Source organism: Orycteropus afer, unplaced genomic scaffold (genome assembly GCF_000298275.1).
Source record: "Orycteropus afer afer isolate SDZICR_OR568_19922 unplaced genomic scaffold, OryAfe1.0 scaffold00456, whole genome shotgun sequence".
In the NCBI taxonomy this organism is placed as follows: domain Eukaryota; kingdom Metazoa; phylum Chordata; class Mammalia; order Tubulidentata; family Orycteropodidae; genus Orycteropus; species Orycteropus afer.
This window is the reverse complement of record NW_006922043.1, coordinates 2,019,089-2,044,773: the sequence shown is the minus strand read 5'-3', so window position 1 is coordinate 2,044,773 and position 25,685 is coordinate 2,019,089. Positions and strand designations below refer to the sequence as shown.

At 50.7% G+C, this 25,685-nt stretch overlaps 1 protein-coding gene across 1 annotated transcript; it reads left to right on the top strand.

Annotated features, from left to right (window-relative positions):
- The first annotated feature begins 321 nt into the window (after positions 1–321).
- STKLD1 (serine/threonine kinase like domain containing 1) lies at positions 322–25,318 on the top strand. The gene is made up of 19 exons (XM_007954325.1): positions 322–336; positions 1,905–1,991; positions 2,958–3,002; positions 4,246–4,320; positions 5,776–5,877; positions 7,099–7,169; positions 8,184–8,299; positions 9,673–9,791; positions 10,484–10,647; positions 11,675–11,805; positions 18,615–18,698; positions 20,247–20,363; positions 21,363–21,503; positions 21,969–22,097; positions 22,762–22,890; positions 22,982–23,110; positions 24,041–24,181; positions 24,506–24,585; positions 25,223–25,318. The coding sequence occupies exons 1-19, from the start codon at positions 322–324 to the stop codon at positions 25,316–25,318; spliced, it is 1,971 nt and encodes a 656-aa protein (XP_007952516.1).
- Positions 25,319–25,685: the final 367 nt, after the last annotated feature.

Sequence of the window (25,685 nt, the reverse complement as noted above, 5' to 3'; positions counted from 1 at the left end):
GCTCCGGACTCGGCGGCCAGCGGCGTTCTCCCCATCCGACGACTGAAGATCGGCCCAAGGTGCCCGGGACGCAGGGCTCTGAGAGCGCCGGAGGGACCCAGTTCGGGCAGTGTGGGTCCCTGGAGACAGACACATACCCCTACCCCGACTATGGGTCGCCAGGGCCTATAGCCCCCACCCCGGGGTGGGGAGTGAGATGCTCGTTTGGGCGGTCCTACTGCGCACACTCAGTCGAGGGTCCAACCGTCGGCGCCAGCTCGTGGCGTAGACCCCAAGCGTCCGGCCGAGGGAGTGAGGCCAGGAGTCCCTCCTCTAGAGGCTATGGAAAAGTATCAGGTGCCGAGCTGCGCGCGTATGGAGGACAGGAGCAACATTGGGTGACGGTCTGGGGCGAGCCCGGGACCAGGACTTCCTGCCGCACTTCCACCACTCCTGGGGTAACGATCATAGCCCTGGAGAGGCGGCTGGCGGCGAGGTCCGACTGTCGGAGGGAAGGGACTCAGGCCCTGGGCAGTGCCGCCTCCAACTCGCAGGATGACCTTGGGGACCTCTTGATGACCTTTACCTCAGTTTCCCCCTCTCTAATATGACAGATGAAATCATCTTTCAGAAGGACGGGATGTTTTAGAGAGGAGGACAGTTCCCCCTATACTTCTTGCCTAGTGGCCTTAAAGTGCTGGGGCCATGGGGACAGAAGGGGACCCTAGGACGTTGAGTTCATAATAAAGAGACCCCCAACACACCCCTTCAACCTGCGTAGTCCCAGCAGGGGCTTTGGAAATGAAAATGTCTACGATCTGGGAAGTTGGTTTACTGGCTCCAAAACAGGAAACTGCTAAATAACAATGAGTGTTAGTTCAGTGTCTTCATGTGCAGTAGGTAGACATTATGAAACATCAAGCACAGTATCTGAAAAATGACATTAGGTTGGAGACAATGTGTCCAGATTCTCACCTAGTGGGTATCCACAGTGTGTGGAGAACCACTGAGAAGTCAGCCAGGTGTCCTCTGAGTGTCCAGGGGCCAGATCATTTTGAAAGCAAAGTTATATTTCAGGAAGAAGTGTAGACTTGATCTGAGAGATGGGTGCCTTTCATCCATGATTCGCAGTGAGCGGGGTCTATGCCCAGGTAATCCTTACATCACCTGACCTTGGACCCCCTTAGCTAGCCACTGTCCAGTCATTCCCTAAGTGAGACAGTTGGCTCACAAGGAGCTGGGTTACAGAACCCTAAGACTCCCTCAGAGGCCCTACACTCAGTTTCCACTGCCCACACCCCCTTTCCTGCTTTCCCCACCTTATCCTCTGATAAATACCAGAGTCTCAGAGCAACCAGTAACACCAGTGTTCACCCCACTCCCACGGCCTGCCTCCTGCAGGTGTGGTTGATGGGAATCTCTCTGCAGTTTCTTTGCAAAAGACAGGCTCAAGTTAAAGCCACAGTGTCATCCAGGTGATCTTCTTTATTAGGCTCTATATCCTCAGGCAAGGGCTTGGCTCCCTGTTCCTCAGTAGTGCTGACCCCATAGGGTGGTGGGTATAAAGAGTGAGGCATGGTGCTGGACACATGGATGGCTGTGACTAGGACAGTGCTCGTTATGGTGCCAGTTACTTGAGTGTGGATGCCCAGGTTGGAGGTGGATGCTGGAGGTTGTGCTGGCTCCTGGAAGCCTGGATGGTCCTCCCTGCAGGTTGGGAAGGGATTTAGAGTGGAGAAAAGAGCTCCAGAATTGCCCAAAGTGATGGGCTGCATTCTCTTGTCTGCAAAGTGGGGAGGAGACCCTTGCTCTCCCCACTTGTCAGGAGATGTGACAGGAATCAGAAAAACCGTGACACTGCACACACCTGGGAGAGCAAAACGCTGCATCCGTTTCCTGAAAGCCTCCCTCTCCCTTTCTGGTAGATTCTGTACAAGCTGGAGCCTGGTGCCTTGGGGATGAACATGGTGGTGGAAGAAATGGCCACCAGAGGAAAGCGTGTGATAAAAAAAGTGAGTGTGAAGTTGGGGCACCCACTTGGGCTCCTATGGTTGTGAATGGTCCAAAATGTGTGCCTAACAGATTCCCCATCCCTAGTAGCAATCAAGGGGACAGTCAGCTGGGGTAGAGTGAGGTGAACTGAGGCTCCAGGCTTCCCAGCTGCTTGCAGTTTCCTTGAATGCTCATCGTTCTGCAACAGTACCAACACCCACCATTTATTCAGCACTTGCTTCATGCTGCACCATCTCGTTCAACCTCCTGTCAACCCTGCAGAGATGGAACAGTGCCCCACTCTACAGCTAAGGACAGTGAGGCTCAGGGGAGCTTCAGACTAGCCAAGGTCATACAATCTCCAAGAGCGTGTAAACTCAAGCCACCTCCCTGAGGGACCATCAGTGCAGGGCCATCAGTTGGACCAAAGGGTGGTGCAAGCAAGGATTTGCCAAAATCACATGGGATATTGGGCCTTATGCCCTTCCCCAACACTCCTCACTGGCGCTGGCCAGGCAGGATCAGGGGCATAGACCTCAGGGTGGACCCCTTTGTGTGTCCAAGACAACAACAACAAAAAAGAAACTCACTGCTATTGAGTCAGATCCAACTCAGTGACCCCACCTTGGGTTTCTGAGGCAGTATCACGATGGAAGTAGATTGCCCAGTCTTCTGAGGAGTGGCTGGTGGGTTTGAACCGCCAGCCTTTTGCTTAGCAGTCAGATGCAACTCAGCAGCCTTGTCCCCAAGGTGGCCAGGCCCAGAGTCCTTACCCACCTTCTGTTCATGGTGATGATGATGATGGTGATGAGGTGATATTTATGGTGAAGATAATGAAAGCCATGATGGTGATGATAATGATGGTGGTGATCATGATGGTGACGGTGGTGGTGGTGGTGGTGGTGGTGGTGGTGGTGGTGGTGGTGATGGTGATGACAATGATGACTCAGTTCACTCACTGACCTGGTACTCCTGTGCCCCTGCAGGTGGGGTGCATGGATGAGCATCATGCAAACGAGGCCCTGGAGGAGGTAACTCTCAGTAGTTCCTCTCTAGAGAAAGCAGACTTCAGAACACTTAGAGATTGTCTTCTGTCACTTCTTGTAGAGTGTGGGCAGAGGGATGCCCCGATGGGGGATGGAGGATCATGAGAGTTCTTGCCCCATGCTTGTGAAGCCAACAGCCCCCAGATGACAAAGGAAGTAGATGCCCAAAACATTTTATTTCTAAATCTAGGTATTGAGAGGATAATACATGTTTCCAGAGAAGACAAAGTTTAAAAGTTGGCCAGGTCTGCAGGCTAACCTACCAGTAATCATTTAAAAAATTTTCCCCTAATTATAGAAGTATTAGTTACAGTAGAAAATATAAGATTGCTTAACAAAGAAAATTTAGATTACCCTTAATTCTCCCACCAAGAAATGACTAGCAAGAACAGCTGCATGCATTATAACGTGATAGACAAAAATGACTCTGGGTGGTTTTCTCCTCATGTCTGTTGAATTTCACATGAAATTAAATGTACCCCTTATAGCTAATGGTCATTAGTTTCTTATCTTCTTTCTGGAATTGTCAGCTCGTGAGTTTTGCGAACAGCATCTCTTAAGCCCACAGTGTGACTGGGGCACAGTGGCAAGCCTCCCTAGGCAGCATTCTGTCAAAGGGGAAGAGGAACCCTCATGGACACCTGTAGTCCCCCTGCCCAGCATAACTCTTACTCTTCCTTGCTCCTTCCTAGAGCCTGCTGGGTAACCTCATCCACCCCTATCTGCTACCATCAGTGTTGTCCTTTGACTCTCAGTCTCTAACATCTTAAGTAGCTATTCCTGCTGTCCAGTTGCTTTCATTTTCAAAGCACTTGCAGCTCTGTGGCATTCTGAGCTCTGTCTGCATGACCCTGGAGGCCAGGTGGCCAGTGAATAGACCAGTTGTCCCTCTTCCCATCGGCTGCATCCCCTTCCCTGCCCACCCTGAATGTGCTGTACCTCCTTCCTATGAACTTGCCATTTTATCTGCATCAGCTCCCTTATTCCCTGGGGGGCAGACACCACTGCATCAGAGAGGATGAGCTTTTGCCCTCAGTCACACAACACAACCTGCTGGAGGCAGAGCTCACCCTGGCCATCTGGCACCTCACCACAAGGCTACACAGCCTCCCTGTGTCTACTCCTTCCCCTGTTCAGAGCCAGACACTGGCATGTTTGTTGGCACATGTGACAGAAAACCTCTATCTGGGTGTTGCTGGAACTTCTTTGCTTGCTCTTGTCCCTGCAGCTGATGCCACTGCTGAAGCTCCAGCATGCCCACATCTCTATCTACCAGGAGATGTTCATCACATGGGACAGCCAGGTGGGTTGGGGGGCTCCTCCAAGCTTGGCTCTGTGCTGTGGGCTGCAGGGCCAAGCCAACTGAGCCCCGAGCATGTCCCCTTCACCTCATTGAAATACTATGGAGTGGCCATGGTAGTGACACCAAACAAGGCTGCCCCTGACTCTACTTCCTGGAGCCAGGCAGCACACCAGGACTCTCTGGGCATAATCTCATGTGAGCCGCTAGAGCTTCAATAGTTACTGTTCCCATTTTACAGAAGGAGAAACAGGCTGAGAGCAATGAAATTAGTTCCTCCAGGTTACTCAGCTAGGATGTGGTAAGGGAGAAGGCAGGGCCAAGTGTGCCTGACCCCAGTGCCCTGTGCACGCTACCACAAGCTGTCCTGTAGGCCGGTGATTAGAGGCCTATGCCTCTGATGGTGGAGCTGGAGGAGCAGGCATGAGGAACCAGCTTCCCTGTTTGCCATTGCCATTGCCACCAGGTTCTGTGCCTCCTGCACAGTGTACAACAAGCATCATGTCCCCCGTGAGGCCCTAGGGGCTCCAAGGGCAGGAGTCACTCAGAGAGGTTAAGGAGGTCTCCCACAGTCACACAGTGACACAGCTACACAGGGATCCACACCCAAACCTTCTAGCTGAGCCTGCACTGCCTACCTCAGGCTGTGCCACCTTTCATCTTTACAAAGAGCCAGAAACTTTCCAGTCCCTCCAGATGGGAACTGAGGTGCAAGAAAGAATAGTTGAGCCTGGGGCTGATAGAGGGAAAGATGCTACTGTCCCCATTCAGGCTGGTAGCTAAGGTGCTGAGCAGGAGGAAGGTCCTTCACAGCCAGACACCTCCCCTTTCACCCAATCCATTACCATTCAATTCCTACTCATAGCAACCCTGTAGGGCAGAGTAGAACTGCCTCATAAGGTTTCCAAGGCTGTAAATCTTTATGGAAGCAGACTGCCTCATCTTCCTCCCACAGAGCAGCTGGTGAGTTTGAACGAATGACCTTTTGGTTAATAGCCAAGTGCTTAATCACTGCACCACAACAGCTCCCTCCCTTTCCACTGGACCTTGGAAAACCTTGGAGGGCCCCTCCCCCCGTCATGCACCCCCTGGTACTCTCAGGGACACTTGACTGCTGAGGGAATACAGGCTCTTCAGGAGCCCAGAGTTGGAGCCCCTTACCCAGTCTGTCTGGCTGGGTTCCAGGAAAGGTCCTCAGATAAAACGAGACCCAAGATAGCCTTGAAGGATGAGTACAATTATCCTCACTAAGAGGGTGAGGGAGGGGCCCGGTGCACATGGGCGGGTGGGAGGCAGCCCAGCCTTTGAAGAAGTCCAAGTAGCTTGATGGGTATGGAGCTTGGAGTGGTGTGTCTGAGCTTGGGAGAGCTCTCTAGGGCAGATGAAGCACAGAGGCCTGAGCTTCTTTCCACTAGAACTGCACATCTCCCAAGAGCCTCCCCTCCATGTCCCCTGTAGAACTACTGCATCTTCCTCTGTCTGGTGATGGAGTACCACAAGGAAACCTTCCAGAAGATCATTGAGAAGAAGAGGAAGGCGAGGAAGACCTTTGACTCTGAGGTAAGACAGCCCTCTAGGGACACCAGGCCCTGGCAACCACCTGGGCCTTGTTATGTTTTGGGTGCACAGCTGTGGGCAGAGGAGCTTGGGGAAGGCAGGTGCTGCTGGAGTCTGGCTGGACTGTTTTCTTAAATGTATGTATTGATTAATATGCACTATAGCATGCACACACTCCAGTGTGCAGCTTGATGCCTTCTCTCATGTGCTTGTAGCCAGTTCCTTCACTCAGATCAAGATGAAATCAGAACTCCAGAAAGTTCTAGTCAGTACTCTTCCCCGACCCCTGAGTAACCGTGGTTAGATGTCTGTCTGTAGAGATTTGTTCTGGCTGTTTTTGAACTTCATGTAAATGAAATCATACAGCATGTTGTCTTTTGTGTCTGGCATCTTTTTCAACCTCATACTTTCTCACTGATTTATACAAATTCTTTATATATTCTGGACATAAGCATGCAGAGCATCTTCTTCTAACCCGAGTCACTTTATTAATGGTGTCTTCTGATAAATAGAAGTGCCTCGTTTTAATGCTCTGAAGCTCCAGTGTGGCCTCCAGTGTTCCTAGGCACATGGTTTGTTTGAAAATCACTGCCCTGGTACTAGATGGATCTTATTTCTGACACAAAATTCTTCCAGAATATTCTCTTTCGGGGCTCTTTTCATTCTAATGACATTATGAGGCAAGCCCCAAGTAGGCACTGAAGGTGTCAACATTTCTGATACCCACAAGGCCAGTTGGCCCCAAGTTCTAGCAGGTACTCGGCAGTGAGAACCACAGAGTGGTCGAGGTAGGGGTCCCTAGGAACCCCAGTATGAGACAAAAGTGTGGGGTCTGGAAACCAGGGAGCTTCCCTCTGTCTGGAGAGCCACTCCAGTCTGTGGGAATCTGAGGTCCTCTGGGGAGGCTGGGACCTCTTGCCCCATGTCCTGAGCTCTGGAGAAGCTTCAGGCCTCTCCCCTCACTGCTCTGAGAGGTGCCACCTAATGGCAGCAGCAGGGAGCTGTGCTTTGGGAACTTTATTGGATGCCATCTTGTGACAGAGTAGAACTGCCCCAGAGGGTTTCCTAGGCTGTCATCTTTAGGAGCAGATCACTAGGTCTTTCTCCAAAAGAGCTGCTGAGTGGGTTCAAACCACTGACCTACTGGTTAGCAGCCAAGTGCTTAATTATTACTCCACCAGGGCCCTTAGCCCCTTCCATTCCTGGTACCTGTTTCCTCCCCAGTGGTTGCAGAATATGCTGGGCCAAATACTAGATGCACTGGAATACCTGCATCGGTTGGACATCCTGCACAGGTGACCAGGGCCCCCATCTCCTGGGACTGGACAGGCTGCTGTAGGAGAAGAAGCACTGTATCCCCTCAGGGTGTCAGTACCATGGCAGGAGCTAGGGAGAGAAGCACTGGGCCAGCATGACCTTCACAGCACCTCCTCCTCGGAACGACCACAGCTGAGGCCTCTCACCACACACAGCTACGTGGTGTGTGATCTTACTTGGTGGGTTTTTCTAAAGGAAAGAAACCAGACAGCAGCACTGCAAGGGGGAGATAAGGCTGCCACTGTGGCCTCAGGACAGCCAGCATGGGGGCAGCACCCCTCTTGGAGCTGCCTCCATCCACCAGCAGTAGATTGGAGGCTCCAGAAGCCATGGTCAGCAGGGGATGGGAGCAAGAGGCCTAGGAAGGTGGCTTCAGATTTGAACGTGAGTATCGTAGCTAAAGGAGGAAGACCATGGGAACCATATGGACAAAGGACAAATAATTCAATGTTGATGTCAATGGACATTTTAAAACATGCTCTTAACCAGCCCCCAAGCCAAATGCCTTATTTCTATTTATATTGTTGTTGTTATGTGCTGTCAAGTCATCTCCAACTCATAGCAACCCTTCCTTGGGTTTCTGAGGCGGTGTCACTATGGAAGTAGATTGCCCAACCTTCCTTCCGAGGAGTAGCTGGTGGGTTTGAACCACCAGCCTTCTGGTTAGCAGTCAAGTGCCTCAGGCACTATGCCACCAGAGCTCCTATTTCTATTTTTCTATTTATAGGAAAACATTATCTTAAAAGTGGGCTGAGAAAAGGACATTATATTGAGAAAAGAAGGGGGATAAGGTTGCTCCTGTAGTCCTGGGTGGGTGGAGGCAGCAAGTAAGGTCTATGGGCACACATGGGCCTGGCCACTCCCCAACCTGTGGTTATCCTGAGGCCTATCAGGGCCTCTACCCCACAGAGCAGACATCCAAGGCAGCCCCAGGAGTGGGGGAAAGGCACGCCCACAGGCACCCAGAGGAGGGTCCCCCATCTTGGTTTCAGGAACCTCAAACCCTCCAATATCATCCTGATCAGCAACAACCACTGCAAACTGCAGGATCTGAGCTCCAAAGCACTCATGACAGATGAAGCCAAATGGAATATCCGGGCAGAGGAAGGTGGGTGAGGGTCATCCAGTCAGGGGTCAGGGGGAGGGTATAGATAATGAGTAGATGGGGGAGGGGTGGTGGCCACTCTGGGGGCTGGGACAAGGCAGCACCAAACCTCTATCTACTCAATCTCTCTAGATCATCTGGGCTTGGCTGGACTCAAGAGACCCCTTGTCTGATTGTAACTGAGCAGGAGTGCCACCATGGGGGTGGGTGTAGTGTTCCAAAGATACCCAATGTCATAAGAGTCTGAGAAACAAAGCAATGGTTGTGATATCCCCCAAATGTTAACCTTTATGGAGGAAAAAGAAAGACTGCAGAAGACAGGAAATTAATCTGGGCTGACCCAAGGGCCCATTGGACACCAGGGTCTGGTTGCCTGTGGATTATCTTACTGGATCCTAAAATCCCTGGGAAAGGGAGGGCAAAGGGAGATGAGTCTTCTTCCGAAGACATTGAAAAGATGAAGGGCCAAGCAGGGCTGGCTTCAAGCCTGTAACAATTGTAAGGATGGGGAGAGCAAACAGTGGAGAATTACAGAGTCCTATGGTGGCAGTAGCTGGTGGCCCTCTGCCCTTGGTACACAGAAGATGGATAGATGGATGGGTGGTTGGGAAGATAAATGGATAGCTGGGTGAATAGGTGAATGGCTGGGTGGGTGGGGGATCTATTGGAGACATAGATGTCATGGTCCTTGGAGTCCATCACTTTGCTGTTTGGCTGGGGGATGGAGGTCTAGAGAGGAAGGAGCTACCTGAGCCTATCAGACTTATCTGGACTAGGGGCCCAGCTCTTTTGGCACTTTGGGGCTCAGGTTTAGAAACTAGGGCAGAGCAACTGGAACTTTGCCCCAGGGTCCTGACCCTTAGATGGAGTAAAGTATTTAAAGAGGGTACAAATTTTAGCCTTCTGGAGCATGCCTCTTCCACCGCCTTTTCTGTAGCAATGAGGGGCATATATACACAATACCAAGATGCACACAGACAAACATACATGCATACGCGCACAGACAAACATACATGCATACATGCACAGAACACAGACATGTATGCACACAAAGAACACAGAAATGCAGAGATATGCAGAAAAGCACGCACACTCGCACGTGCACACACACACACAGGCTAGCTGGTTGGCACCTGCCAAAATTGATAGCCTCAGTGGCTCAAGACCAAGAGCAAGGCTCCTGCTGACAGGGCTTTCTCCTCCTCCTCTATGGACAGCATGTCCCTACCTCCCCAAGAGGGTGACCTAAGGGCTCATTGTTAAGCTGCTTGCAAGGGGCACCAATGGGTTACCATTCCATGAGGGTGGCTTTGTCATGCCTCTGCTCTCCAGAGGGTGTAAAACTTACTGGACCCCTACCCTGCTCCTGCCAACAGACCCCTTCCAGAAGTCCTGGATGGCCCCTGAAGCCCTCAACTTCTCCTTCAGCCAAAAATCTGACATCTGGTCCCTGGGCTGCATCCTTCTTGACATGGCCAGCTGTTCCTTTGTAGAGGTGAGCTGCCCCCACCCCACCTAGACTGTAGCCTCTGGGAGTTGCCCTTCCCACCAAGGATGCCAGGGGGTGAGCTCCTCCCAGCCTGGGAGCAGGCTGCCTTGCCCTGCTTCCTGACTGCATCCTCCTTCCGCTTAGGGCACCTTGGTGTGCTCTCTTCCACCCCCAGTCAAGGATGGGCCACTCTCCTGGAATGCCCCAGCTCCTAGCACTTGGCACAGCTCTGCTGGACTCTAGCACATAGTAACTGAGACAGTGGTCACATGAAACCTGGCACTACCACAATGAAGCCCTTCACCACTCCTCTCCTTCTGAAAACCCAGGGAAGTGAGGGTCCTTCTATGACATACTGGAAAGACAGAATACTCTGGATCAGAGTGCCCTGGATCCCATCCCAGCCCTGATTGGATTGATTTTGTACACAGAGCTCCCCTCTCCCAAGCCTTGATGTCACTGTCTATGAAATGGGCTGGGGTCAGGATTAGGGAGCAGACTCTTGACACACACACACACACACACAAAGACAGCTGCTTGCCTCTCTTTCTGACCATCTCCCCTGCCCATGTGGTCCAGCTGCATGGGCCTGCAGCTGCCTGGCTCAGCTCCTGTGCCCTTGATGGTGCTCCGCTCCCAGCACAGCCATGAGCCCACGGTAAGTGCCTGCACAAAGCCCTGTCCTCTGTCTCTGTCAGCACACAGAAGCCATGCTTCTGCGGAAGTCTCTCCGAAAGCTTCCAAACAGCCTGCAGGACGTGCTGAGAAAGATCAAGGACAAGAAGGTTCCTGACGCAGACACACTGGTTTTCCTTCTGCCAATGATGCTCCAGGTCAAACCAGAGGAACGGATCACAGTGAGGTAGGCTTAGCGCCTCTGTCTGTCCCCCCAGCCTCTGCATGTGCACACACATGTGCATGAACACAGAAAACACATGCATGTGTGCATACACACACAAGGCCACTTTGTCCCTAATGGTCACAATGCTCACTCAACCTGGATGGTGGGCTCTTCCCATTTTGCCATCACACCTGTGCAGCCCAGGCCATTTTGAAGGCATCTCTTTGTGCCCTGCAAGCAGGGCCAATCTTGCACCAGCCACTGGAGATCAGGCCGAGAGCCTTCAACACCCTGAGGGTTCAGGAAATCATTTTCATTTTATTTTAAAATCAGAAAAGAATATATAGTGAGGAATGCAGCCTGGCCTTTATAGAACACAGTCGTAAAATACAGGCAGTCCATAAGTTACAAACAAGATCAGATCCTAAGTGTCTCTTTAAGTGGAATTTCTGGGTGAGTTGGACTAGATGCATATGGTTCTTACTTAGCCTTACTTTTTTAGCGCAAAAAAGGTGCTCTGGTGGTGCAGTGGTTTAAGCATTTGGCTGCTAACCAAAAGGTCAGCGGAACCCACCAGCAGCTCTGCAGGAAAAATGATGAGGCGATCTGCTTCTGTAAAGATATACAGTCTTGGAAACCCTATGGGGCAGTTCTACTCTGACCTACAGGGTCACTATGAGTCAGAATCAACTTGATGGTAGTGGGATTAGTGCAAGAAAAGGCTCAAAGCCTTTTGAATGATTACAAAGCTGCACATGTAGTAAGTGAAAGTGATTGTGATGAAGAATTTGTTGCAAGTAGAGGTTGGTTCAGTCCTTTCAAAGGTGAGGGCAAATTTATATAATATTAAAGGGCAAGTGCATCTGTATGCCTGTATGGTTTTGTGTGTTTGTGGGGAGCTGCTGGGGTGGGATAGCTGGGCCACCAGCTGCTGCACTTGCTCCATCCCAGGGATCGTAGAGGAAGGGGCTAGCGAGCCACCAAGCCTGAGGGCCAGCACGGTAAGCAGGAGGTGGACACCGACCTCACCTGTCTCTGCCCTCTACAGGGAGGTGATCCACTTTGCCTTTGTGATCAAGAGGTTCAAGTCTTCGAGCGTGGCACTGACGCTGCACAGGCAGGTGGTCCCTTCGCTCATCGCCGACATGCTATTAGGAGGCAACGTCGCAAGTATCTTAGGTGCTGGTGGGCATGAGGGGGAGGGGGAGGGCATGAAACTGCTTGGGCTTAGCAGTCACTGTCCTAGTTCCCTGGACTGTCCTATCCGAACAGCCATGCAAGGGTGGCTTCTGATTCCCTCACCCATCTCCAGGCTTTGCTCAGGGAGCTGCCTTATTCAAATACCTTCCATAGCACCCAGTTAGCTGTGCAAAGTTCATCTTCATAGCCTGGCCCCCACCTACTTTCCCTTTTTTCTGCTACACAAGTCCTCTGTGTAGCCACAAGGGCCCAGTCACCAGCCCCCCAACCTCCCAGCCTCGCAGGCCTACTTCCTTGCTTCCTCACCTTGTACACAGAGGCCCAGCTGTTGAGTGTCTTTCTCACATAGCAGGATGCTGCTTAGCAGGATGCTGCTGGATGTGGATGGGAGGGCAGGGAAGGGGGCTTGCAGCATGATGATACAGGTCTCACCAAGAGGCTGTGACTTGATGCAGTATTTACCCATCACACACATACCACAAGTACCTGGTGCCCAGCTCTACCATAAGTGAGCCCTGGCCAGGGGCCTCCTGGGGCTCGCAGCACACAGTAGCTATGCCCAAGGTCTTGAATAAATGATGAGTCTAGAATGCACCCTCAAGTTCAAGGTTAGCTCCATGTAACCCCCCCATCCCTCTGAGTTCCCAATGTGTTGTTCCCTTCTCTTTCTCCAAGGCTTCTCTCATGGACTTCCTGTAACAAGGGTCAGGTCAAGAGAGCTGTGGGGTGACTTCTACCAGCCCCCATCCCTCCTGCTTCCTCTGCCCAGATGTCTGGGGAGAGGGATGCCCACAAGGCCCTAGTGGAGGCCTATTGCATGGTCATACCTGAGGACTCGCCGAGGGCATTGAGCAGGTTTCTCTCTGAGCCTCAGCTTTTTCATATGCACCAATCCATCACTGCCCACTGTGATGACACAGTAAGATAGACCTTTTGTAGTGTTATGCCCAGAGTTGGTGGGAGATGCATTGGGGGAGTTTCTGAATCTACAGTGTGCAACTGCCAAGACCACAGATCACTGCTGGGTCTGGGTGGCAGTGGCAGCATTTGTTGTGAACCAAAGGCAGAGAACCCTGCAGGGAACCCTGAAAAGGAGCAGAGAGAGCCCAGGGCTGGAGGCATAGCTCTGGCCACATACCACATGCTCTCAGACCAGAGTTGGGTTCAATTTTGGACAAGTTGCTTGGCCTCTGTATACTCATCTGTGAAATGGGGATGACACAATTCAGTCTGCAACATTCCACCCTTTGGCCTCCCAAATTCATGCCTTTCCCACGTACAAAACACATTCACCCCCATCACATTATCCCAAAAATCTTAAATCAAGTCCAAGGTGAAAATCTCATCTTCTGAATCATCTAAATCAAATATGGATGAGAGTTCAGGTGTATTCCATCCTGGAACAAAATTCTTCATCTGTGAACCTGTGAAATCTAGACTACAAATTATGTTTCCAAAGTACAATGGTAGAACACTCACAAGGTAGACATTTCCACTACAAATGGGAGAAAACAGAGGGAAAGAAGGGATAACAGGCATCAAGCAATTCCAAAATCCATCACGACAATTTATGTTAGCTCTCCAGGCTTGAAAATAATCTTCTGTTCTCTTGAGACCATCTGGGTAATGCTTCTGTCCTTTAGACTTTAGGTGTTGGCCCTGCCCTCTGAATTCTGGGTAGAGGCCCTTGGTCCTAGGCTTCTGCCCCACCTTTCAGGCCCACTGGGATGGCAACTCTGCTCCCTTGGCTTTGGGCTGCCTTCCCCCTTCTCCTAGTCCATCTTAGTGGTGACCCCAGCCCTTTGGCTTCAGCCCCATTCTTCTGCCCCTTGAGCTGGCAACCTTACTCCTTCAGCTCTGGGTAGTGGCCCCATCTTTGGGCACACCTAAAGGGCAACCCCACACTGCAGAACTGAGTTGCTGAAGATCTGGCTCTTTGAAACCTAAGAGGGCATTGCTCCATCCTTTGAAATGGAGGCAGCCCTATTTCTTGTGCTCCTTTGAACAGTTCTGCTTATCCCTGAGCTACTCCTGGAATAGTCCTTTCCTTTTCTTGGAGGACAACAGATGTAGCTCCTTTGGCTGTCTCCTGTCTCCAGAATTCCAAGAGGCAGAGAGTGTTCTTTCCTTTTGTCCTTTCTCTGTACCCTTCAGTCAAAGCTGGTGGATTTTCTGCTATGGTAGTTGGTTAGATCCATCCATCACAGGCTTAATCTCTTTAACAAAAGATTATGTAACCATGCCCATGGTGAAAATTCTAGCACACATCTCCTTAGTTTGTAAAATAGCATTTTCCAGATTTTTCAGTTTTGTTTTCATTTCACTCAGTTCATTTTTAAGCCCATCTCTTTTCTCTCACATGTTACTATAACTGGCAAGGAGAAACCACATAGCCCCTTTAACATCTTGCTTAGAAACCTCAGCCAGATATCCAAGTTCATCACTGCCTTCCACCAAACATTTGAACGTAATTTAGACAAATTCTTTGCCACTGCATAAAAAGCATCATCCTTGCAATGATGCATCTCCTCATCCAGAGCAAAGAAGAATGAAGAAAACCAAAGACGCATGGAAACAATTAGTCCAAGTGACTGGTACACCATGGGACCCTCATCCTATGTGACTGTGAGACCAGAAGAACTAGGTGGTGCCCAGCTATCACTGTCAACCACTCAGAGGGGGATTATGTAGGAGATCCTGGGTAGAGTAGGAGAACAATGTGGAACAAAACTCAAAACTATATATATATATATATATATATATATATATAGGAGCTCTGGTAGCATAGTGGCTAAGACACTTGCCTGCTAACCAGAGGGCTGGCGGTTCAAACCCACCAGCCACTCCTCGGAAGGAAGGTTGGGCAATCCTACTTCCGTAGTGATACTGCCTCGGAAACCCAAGGAGGGGTCGCTATGAGTCGGGTTTGACTCAACGGCACATAACAACAACAACAACATATATATATATATATATATAAAGGAACCAGGTTTGCTGGTCTGATAGAGCCTGGTGGAATCACTGAGACTATGGCCTCCAGCTGCCCTTCAGGTATGGAACTGAACTCAGTCTTGTGGCTTTCAGCCAAACAAAAGACAAGCATATGAGCTGAACATTTACGTTAGGTAGATACACTCCTTATAGAAATCAACCATGGGAGAATAGAAGGGCTGTCTGTGTATGCACAGGGAGACAGGTTGGGGGGTAGGAGTGCATGGGAAGGAAGGACACAGGAAGAGGTGGCTATGGGGAGGAAGTGGGAGGAGAGCTATTGCATTGTGGGAGATTACAGTCAATGTCAATGTGTATGTGAACTGTATGGAAGATGAATTTGCTCTGTACACTTTCACACAAATTACAATAAAATTTAAAAAGAAAAAACATTTCTCCATTGTCCAATTATATGTTCATCATTTTATTTTAAAGTCTCATCAGAAGCACATTTATGTCTAGTAATCTTCTGTTGATGGCACCATATGTGTTCTCTAAGATGCCAGAGACTTTCTCTGTAACTTTCCTCACTTCCTTCTGAGTCTTCACTAGAATTACCTTTGAAGTCCATATTTCTGCCAGCAGTCTCTTCCAAGCAGTTAAAACTCTTAAAACTCTTCTAGCCTCTGTTGTTGTTAGGTGCTGTTGAGTCACCTCCAACTCATAGCGACCCTATTCACAACAGAATGAAACACTTCCCTGTCCTGCGCCAGCTCCATGATCCTTGCTATAGTTGGGACCATCGTAGCAGCCACCATGTCAATCCATCTCGTTGAGGGCCTTCCCCTCTTTCATCATGCTTACCAAGCATGACATGCTTCTCCAGGGAATGGTCCCTTCTGACAACATGACCAAAGTAGGTGAGATGAAGTCTGGCCATTCTCTCCTCCAAGGAGCATTCTGGCTGCACTTCCTCCAGGACAGATTTGTTAGATCTTTTAGCACTCCATGGTACTCTCAGCATTCTTTGCCAGCACAACTCAAAAGCATCAACTCTTCTTCGGTCTTCCTTATCCATTGTCTAGCTCTCACATGTATATGAGGTGATTGGAAATACCATGGCTTGTTTCAGGCACACCTTAGTCCTCAAGGAGACATCTTTGCTCTTCAGCACTTGAAAGAGGTCCTATGCAGCCGATTTGCCCAGTGCTATATGTCATCTGATGTCTTGTCTGCTGCTTCCATTGGTGTCAACTATAGAACCAAGCACTGTGAAGTCTTTGACAATGTCAGTCTTTTCTCCATTTATCGTGATGTTGCTGCTTATTGGTTCAGTTGTGAGGATTTTTGTTTTCTTTATATTGAGATGGAATCCATACTGCAGACTGTATTCTTTAATCTTCATCAGTAAGTGCTTCAAGTCATCCTCACTTTCAGCAAGCAAAGTTGTGTCATCAGTGTATCTCAGGTTGTTAATGATTCTTTCTCCAATTCTGATGCCACGTTCTTCTTCATATAGTCCAGCTTCTCAGATTATTTGCTCAGCATACAGATTGAATAAGTATGGTGAAAGGATATGTGGTGGTTATGTTTGTGTGTCAACTTGGCTAGGCCTGGTTGAGTGGCTGGGCAGCTGGATGTAGTATTGCCCATGGTGAGACTGGTAATCAACTCCAGGGTAGAAGCTACTGTGAGCAGCTGAGTAGCTGCCTGTGGGTATGTGGTCTGCTTCCTGTATATAAGCAGCAGCTTCGGGAATGGTCTCTAGCCTATGGCACACTTGGACCCTGCATGTAGCCATGTCGTTGCTCAGCAGCCTGCTATGCTCTGCCCACCTTGGGACTTACAATTCACTTAAGTTAATGGCCTGCTGTGTGGTTTGGTAACATCGGGACTGTGCCTGTTTACTTGTCAACCTTGGGGCTTCTCAGCCTCAGCAGCCAGCAGCTGTCTGAGTGAAGAACTGCCTCTAGCTCCAGTGGGCTGGGAGCAGGAGGCAGAGCTGGACCCCAAGGTTGAGGGGCTTTCACCCAGCCCCTAGAGCCTGGCACTTTGAACTTGGACTTAAAGCCTCCAAACTGTAAGAATAAACTCCTGTTTGTTAAGGCCATCCCATTTGTGGTATATTTCTTGTCAGAGCAGCACTAGGTAACCAGAACAGAATTCAACCCTGATGCACTCCCTTCCTGATTTTAAACCATGCAGTGTCCCCTTGTTCTGTTGAAACAACAGCCTCCTCCTGGTCTATGTATAGGTTCCTCATGAGTACAATTAAGTTTTCATTCCCAGTTTTTTTTTTTTTTTTTTTTTTTGAGTGCCTTTTGACCTAAGGGGCTCATCTTCCTGCACTGTATTGGACAATATTTCGGGGCTATTCATAAAGTTGCCCAGTAATGTAACAGACAGTGTTTCTCTGCTATTCATAAGGTTTTCCTTGGCCAATTCTTTGAGAAGTGGATGGCCTCTTCCTTCTTTCTAGTCTGTTTCAGTCTGTAAGTTGCATTGAAACCTGTGCACCATGAGCAACACTGCTGGCTTTTGAAACACTGGTGGCACAGCCTCAAGCCTCACAGCAACGTGCAAGCCACCACAGTATGACAAACTGACAGACAAGTTTGTCTCCCTTAGCTGTTGGAAACCTCTCCGCCCTCCCCTTACCTAATTCCTACCTGGATCCTGCTGCTTTTGTGGTCCCTGGTGATCCCTCCCTTTCCTGCCTCTGACTCCTGTCTAGCCTCTACTATTACCCAATTCCAAAAGTGTTTCCTCATGCAGGTGTCTGTTAGAGTAGCACCCCATTCTCCAGTAACAAATTCTTAGTCATCTAGTGCTGCTATAGCAGAAATACCACAAGTGGCTAACTTTAACAAACAGAAATTTATTCTCTCAGTTTATTTATTCTCTCACAGTTAGGAGGCTAGAAGTCTAAATTCAGGGTGCTAGCTCTAGGGGAAGGCCTTCTCTTTCTGCTGGCTCTGGAGGAAGGCCCTTGTTCCTTGGTGATCTTCATTTGACGTAGCTTCTATCTTCCCCTGTCTCTACTTGCTCCTCTGTCCTAATATGCTCTTTGTATATCTCAAAGGTGATCCTTTTAAAACACAGCCTACATCGATATGGCCTAACATAAGAAAGAAACCCCATTCCTACGTGGGATTGTACTATACATAGCCACAGGGATAGGGATGCCTACTTACAACACATACTTTTTTTTTTCTTTAATTGTGATTTGAGTGAAAGTTTACAGAGCAAATTCATTTTCCATACAGCAGTTCACACATATTTGGTTTCATGATGTTGACTGCAATTCCCCACAATATAACAGCTCTCTTCCCACTTCCTCCCTATAGTTACCTCTTCCCTGTGTCCTTTCCTATGCATTCCTGCCCCCTGAGCTATCTCCCTGTGCAAATACTGCCCTTCTGTTTTCCCATGATTCATCATTCTAAGGAGTGTATCTACCGGATGTAAATGTTCACCCTGTAAGCTTGTCTATTGTTTGGCTGGAAGCCACAGGAGTGAGTTCAATTCTATTCCTGAAGGGTAGCTAGGGACCATAGTCTTGGGGGACTCACTAGGCTCTATCAGACCAGTAAACTGGTCTTTTTTTATGATTTTGAGTTTTGTTCCATGTTATTCTCCCACTCTATCTAGGATCTCCTCACTGATCCCTTTCTGAGTATAACATACCTTTGGGGAACACAATTCAATCCCTAACAGGATGATAAAGCACCCACAGCCTGATGAGGATTTGAAGAGGGGATGAGTGCCATGTGTCCAGACCAGTGGTGGGTGGCTGCTAATAGTGCCACAGATGCCTCTGGCCCTTGCAAGAACCTCCACCCCCGTGTTTCATGCAGATGTCATGCAGAACTTCTCCAGCCAGCCTGAAATCCAGCTCAAGGCCATCAGGAGGCTTCTAATAATGTCTGATGATGAGCTAGGTAGAGACCCCACACCCCTCCTAAATTCCTCCCCTCAGGCAGACCCTATACCAGACCTCTGAGGAGTGCTCTCAGCGGGGATTTCTTATACATCTGGGGCCTGCTTCCATTCCCTAAGATCCATGTCTTCATCACTGGCTTAAAATGTGGGCACCTGAAATTTTCCCTGTGCCCAGCAGAGCAGGCAGGGGTGTGGGATGGTGAGTACTGGTTTCATTAACAGGGGTCTCCCTTGATGTGATTATAATGGATGCATCTATTCTACAGTTTGCCTATGGGTGGATAGTGGGGTTGTTTGTAATTTTCTGTGATGCCAGACAACACTATAGCAAGCAGCTGGTGCATGAGTATCATTGCACTTGTGACAGTCTGTGGGATAAGTTTCTAAATGTCAAGGGGGTGAATACTTCATATTTTCATAGATCCTGCAAATTACCCTCCATGGATACACCACATTATCCACTGATTGAGAGAGCGTATGAGTGCCTTTCTTAATTTTGCCCAGGCATGGTTTCATAATATCCACTCAATCTCTCTCACTAGTGTGAATATTATTTTACTCAGTCACCTTTTCACCCACCCACCCAACCTGCCATCCTTCTGACTACCCACCCATTCATCCACCTACCCATTGTATCTATTTATCCATCCATCCACCCACCCACTCATCCACCCACTTGTTCATCTACTTATCCATCCATTTGTACATCTTTTCATCCATCCACACACCCATCCATGAAATATGTATTGCTGTGGGCAGGGTCTGTCTTGGTGGCTGGGGCATCAATGATTATAGATTCCACTCTTGTGGATCAGTAGAGGCCTTATCTGGGCCATTTGTCTTTCCTTCCTTCCCCTGGATCCTTCTGGAGCCAAAGTCTGGCCAGGACAGAGTCCATGGGAAAGGAGATAACACCTTCCTGGGAAAGCTGAGGAGAGGCTACTGGGTCCCTTTCCACCCACCCTAGAGCCAGGCCTGCTCAGACAGCCTAGTTTGGGATGAGTTTGCTGGGGCTCAGCTTCCTAGGTACCAGCACTCTTGTCTCGTTCTCACCACAGCCCTGTGATGTGGGGACCATTATCTCTTCAGATGAGAAAACTGGGGCTGGGGGAGGAGAGCAGCAGTGGCACAGGGTAGAGCTGGGACCAGACTTGGGCTGCCTGTCTGCTGCTCTTACCCTCTGTTCCTGTTCAGAGGACTGGGTAGAAACCCAGGTCTCCACCATCAGGACAGCTACAGCAAGGGCTACACAGCCAAACAGGCCTGGTCACTGCTCAAGAGCAAGTACCGTCACCTTGGACACTCAGTTTTCTCATCTGTACTGTGGGGTTATTAACAAGAGTGTCCTACCTCGCCAAGCTGTGGGAAGCATTGCATAAGATGCCTGTGGCAGACACACAGCAAGCACCCAATAAGCAATTTCCTTGGCTCTTGTAATTGTTGGGTCCTATGCTTGGTGCCCTGTAGGTTCCCAGCTGCATCTGGGCTCCTCTGCCTACTCCTGGTTGGTCCCTTCCCAAGTCTGGCCTCTGCACTTTGCCTGCCAGGTGTGCCGTGGCCAATGGAACTGGTGGAGCTGGTGCTCAAGATTATGAAGCAGCATGATTGGATCCTGGACATGCAGCTGTCTGGATGCTCCCTGCTGCTGCGACTCCTTGGCCAAGGTGGGTACTGGGTCTCTGCACCACTCACCCTCCAGCCCGGGCCAATGCCCTGCCCACACCACTCTTCTGCAGCCCTGCGCCCTGGGCCTGTGTCCAGTCCTGCCCATCCAACTCATATCAGGAGGATGGATAGAGTAGGACACAGGCTATGGGAGGTGGACCTGTCCTCCAGCTGGAGTCCCCTATGAACCCAGGTGCTAGACACACCTCAGTGTCTTCTGGGGTTACCCACATGGAAGGGGGACTTGGAGAAGGGAAAGGCTGAGGGAGCAGGGAGGAGCAGGAGCAAAGTCAGCGATCCACTGTCTTTGGCTCTTTAGTATTGAAGGTTTACTCCCCAAAACAAAACAAAACTCACTGCCATCAAGTCGATTCCAACTCATAGCAACCCCCTTTGGGTTTCCAAGTAGATTTCCCAGTCTTCATTCTGTAGAGTGACTGGTGGGTTTGAAGCACCAACCTTCTCGTTAGCAGTCAAATGCTTTAGGCACTATGTCACCAGAGCTCCTTGCTTTACATCCCAGGCACTGCTTTAAACGAAATGTGCTGAAAGCACAGAAACAGCGTCTAGGGCCGTTAGGGTTTTTTTTTTTTTTTTTTAATTTATTGAAATAGAATTTATATATAGTGAAATACACTAAATTAAAGTGACATGGGTCAATGCTAGGGCCATTAGTTTTAACTTGCTGAATGCTCCCTCAGCTGGCATGGAAACTGCGATGGCCAATAGAAACCGCTCAGTGGCATCCCCAAGTGCTCCCAGGGCATGTGCCATGCCTGCCTATCCTAGATATGCCTTACCTATGTGGGCAGAGCCTCACTGCTCTTCTCCAGGAGCACCTAGGGTCAGGGTGGACCTGGCCCCTCCCCCCCCAGTGCAGACACAAGTTCAGCCAGAGGGAGGATGCTGAGTGCATCTGGCCCCCTGTGGGTCCAGGGGACCCTGCTTCCCCACACCCCTATGGTTCTGACCTACCCTGCTTCCCCACGGCCATGCAGCACTGGCACAGGACCCAGATGCCGAGGCACCATGCAACAATGCTGTGATCGCCACCCTGCTGGGCATCATGCAGTGCCACCCCAACTCAGAGGAGCTCATCATCACAGTCTACAGCCTGCTCACCATTGTCTCAAGCCAGGGTGGGTTGCCACATGCTGGACTGTCCCTTGGGGGCACTCAGGGCAAGAGTTGGAAGAGTTGGTCCTGGGTACAGGTGATTTGGGGTAGTGCTGACAGCCATGCTGTTCTAGATGCAGTCAGGCTGCCTTCTGTCTGGATGCCCAGCCTCCATTTCTACAGGTGTGCACCCTTCCACCAGTGCACATGGGCACTGGCGGGGCATGCACCACCAACGCATGGTCAAACTTCTCCCATCTGGGAGGTCAGGGCAAACTACCAGAGCACCAGGCAGCCTGGGGCTATAGGGAAGAAGGCCATGGCCCTGTGCTCCCTGGCACCTTCACATGCCCTATCATTCTGTCCCTGGCACAACAGTGGGGATGCAAGAGGCCAGGTGCAGGCACTGAGCCCCCAGCAGACATCAGAGGGAGGGAGGCTCTGGGAAGACTTTCTGGAGGAGGTGTTCTCATCCTAGCCATCCACAGAAACGACTGCAAGGGAGCTGCAGAAGGCTGAGCTGTTTGAGCACATCCTGGAGCACCTGAACAGGTTCCTGGACAGCAGGGACATCTGCGTCACTGGCCTAGGCTTGCTCTGGTCCCTCCTGGTGGATGGTGAGAGCCCACCACTCCCCTTCCCCATCACCAGCCTGGGCCTGCTCTGGTTCCTTCTGGTGGTCAAGACCACCCCCCATATCCCCTATCACCTCTTGAGAGGCTTGGGGTCCTCCCCTCCTGTCACTGAACACTTCAGGATGAGCCAGCCAGGACAGGTTCTCTTCGGAGTTTATGCTGGCGCACAGCAGTAGAAACGAGACAGAAAGAGGCACTGCCAGGCAGAACCCCCATCTCCTGCACTAGGGATATGACCATGCTGCCCAGGGAAACGATGGGTCCCTTGTACCCTGGGAGCCCCTGGGTTCAGAGTTAGCCTTATTAATTCAGAAAAGGGGCTCCAGGTCCGTGCTGCCTGCCTTCCACCAAGCCCCATCTTGTTACTTTTGTGCCCAAGTGAGAGAGGGTTCCCAAGCAATCAGGAGCCCTAGAAAACCCGAGAGAGCCTTGCCGACACCAAATGCAAAAGTCCTGACCCCTGCTGGAGAGGATAAGCCCTGGCCTCAGACTTGCTGGTGGGGCAGGAAGCCCAGGGCATCCACCTGAGGACTCTGGCTGCTCTCTGGGAGCCTTCTAAGCTGTCCTTGGTGGGAGGCAAGGGATACATTAGGTAGCATATACAGCAGGCACTGCACGAGCATCCTCCCGCCCCCAATGGCTCCAGCTGTTCTTGTGGACAAGGCTCCCTTAAAGAAGGCTCCCTTGCTTGTTGCCCACGTGATGACCACCTACTCCACGGATGGCGAAATGGCAGAAGCTGGCTGTGCGGTCCTCTGGCTGCTGTCATTACTGGGTGTGTGGCCTGGGCCAGGAACTGGGTTGGGGGGCAGAGCCAATGTTGGCTGCAGGGACCCATAACAATGAAGTGCTGGCCCCTGCTGCAGGCTGCATCCAGGAGCACCAGCTGGAGCAGATGACAGGGCTGTTCCTGCAGAGCATCCAGCTATGCCAGGACAGGGTCCTGCTGGTGAACAATGCCTACCGTGGGCTAGCTAGCCTCGTCAAGATGTCTGGTGAGGGCTGCATCTAGGGGCAGGGGTGTCGGGGGGTGGAAGCTACACACAGACTATGAGGCAGACACAAGACAGGACCATCACAGACATCCAATTCCTCCTCCAGAAATGGCCAGGACCTTTCCATACATGTGTGACAAACTGTCCTTTTTCAGTCAACACTACATCGTGCACTTCTCTCTCTGTTCATAAACACATGCACATGCATTGTTTCCCAATGCCCAGAGATCGCCTATTAAAACAGACCTGACTGCTAAAGAATTGGTGTCTTCAAATTCCCACCACAGCACAGCTTCAAGCCTATGACTCTTCACAATAATTACACACACACACATATACACATATATACATATATATATAATCTCCCTTGAAGGGAAATGAGGTCCAGGGCATGGTGGGTGGCCCCTGTGGGGGTGGTTCCAGGTGGCAGGCTGGGCTGGGGGAGCCCAAGGCCCTGCCACATGGGGAAGATGAGCAGCCAGGCCCGGGTACCTCCTCAGGCACAGCTGGACCTGGGGGCAAGGTGGTCTTCAATCTGGGAGGCTTGCAGCTTGTGGCAGTTCCCAAGATAGAACCAGTCCTGGGTGAAGGCCTGGCCCAAGTCCCACCTATGCTGTCCCAGGTCAGCATCCACTTGGGTAGAAGGGTACAGGCAGCACCTGGCTCCCAGGAGCATAGCACATGCTCAAGAAGTCCAGCAGGAGTCTAAGCCCAGAGTGCTGAAGCCCACCTCCAGCAGGCACACTCCAGGTAGTGCTGGGGACTCCACAAGCAGGGTCACTCCTGAAGCCAAAGCCAAACCATACTGATTCCCACTGGAATAAGGCAGGAGGTCCCTTCTTAAAAATGTCTTGCAGCTCAGGTGGAAAAGCCTTGGGAGAGATCTGTCCCCATCACTTGGGGTGCCATCATTGCCCATCCCCCCACCAGAGCTGGCAGCCTTCCAGGTGGTGATGCCTTCAGAGAGTGGCAGTGGCCTCAGGTTCCTGCATGAGACATACCAGCTGTACAAGGATGACCCCCAGGTGGTAGAGAGCCTATGCATGCTGCTGTTCCACCTCGCCTCCTATAGTGAGCCCCTTCTCCCACCTCACCTCCCAGGGTGCGGCCCACCCTCCACAACGTCAGTATTCATCTGCCCATTGCCCACCATGTGCCAGATACTGTCCCAGCTGAGGCAACAGCATGGGACACTGAGCAGAGCGGGGTCTCCACTACCTTGACAGTTAGCCCCACCCTCCACTAGCTTCCTGTTGGACTACCACCCCCTAGGACCACCTGCTTCTACCCAGTCTGCTTCTGAGCCCCTGGGGTCTCCATCTGAGCCTAGGACCTCTATGATGGGGGTGGAAGAGACAGGGCCTAGCCTCAAAGCACCTCCCTCTCTGCCCACAGAGGACATCCTGCCAGAGTTGGTGTCCAACGACATCACATCCCTAGTCCAGGAGATTAAGGGACGCTTCACATCCAGCTTGGTAAGGGCCTTGCCCAGTGGGCTCCTGGGAATCCAGGCCCCAAGTGGCCCTAAGTTCAGGGCCTGGACAAGGTTTATATGGAACTGACCTTGGTCTTAGGAGCTCTGGTGGCACAGGCATTTGACTGCTAACCAGAAGCCTGGTGCTTCAGACCCACCAGCCACTCCTCAAGAAGGTTGGGCAATCTACTTCCGTAGTGACACTGCCTCGGAAACCCAAGGAGGGGTGACTGGGTCGGATCCAACTCAATGGCAGTGAGTTTGGTTTATTTTGTTTGGACCTTGGTCCTGGCATGTAGCGCTAAGTGACTATTTCCAGGCTGCCTGATTCCAGGTCTACAACTGGACCAGAAAGTCTGGTAGGGGAGGAGTAACCAGACCTGTCTCCGGGTGGTACAAACAAGTGCTTGGCTGCTAACCAAAAAGGTTGGGGGCTAAAGTCCAACTAGAGATTCCTCAGAAGAAAGGCCTGGTGATTTACTTCTGAAAAATCAGCCACTGAAAACTCCACACAGCACAGTTCTACTCTGGCACCCATAGGATCACAATGCGTCAACCACAGCTTTTCTAAGTCTCCCACCCGCAGACAACTGAGCTGTCGCATGAACCTACTTTCTGACCTGCATGTCCTCTTCCAGGAGCTGGTTTCCTACGCAGAGCAGGTGTTCCTACGACTGCAAGCCATATTGCCCAGCTTCCCAGAGAGCTGTCCATTGGACAATGATGCCAAATAGGGCCACCTCCCAAATGCACCTTCCCTTCCCAGGCGGATGACCTACCTGCCTTGAGTTTCTGTCTTCCTTCCCTGCACTGCCAGCTGGGGGGCACCCAGCATGTTCTGCTCGGATCACTAATAAAGGCCTGTGTTCCTATATCTCTGCACACACCCTACCCCCTGGACGCCCAGTTCCTTTCAAAAGACCTTCTCAAGAGAGAGGACAGTGGGCCTTAGATCACACATACTTTATAGTAAAAGCATAAACATTTATTTTCAATTAAGATTCCCTGTGGGTCTGGACCACTTGTATGCCTCTAATTTCACTTACTCCAGCACAACTACCTGCCCTAACTTGTTTCTAGGCCAGGCCGTCAGGCAGGCTG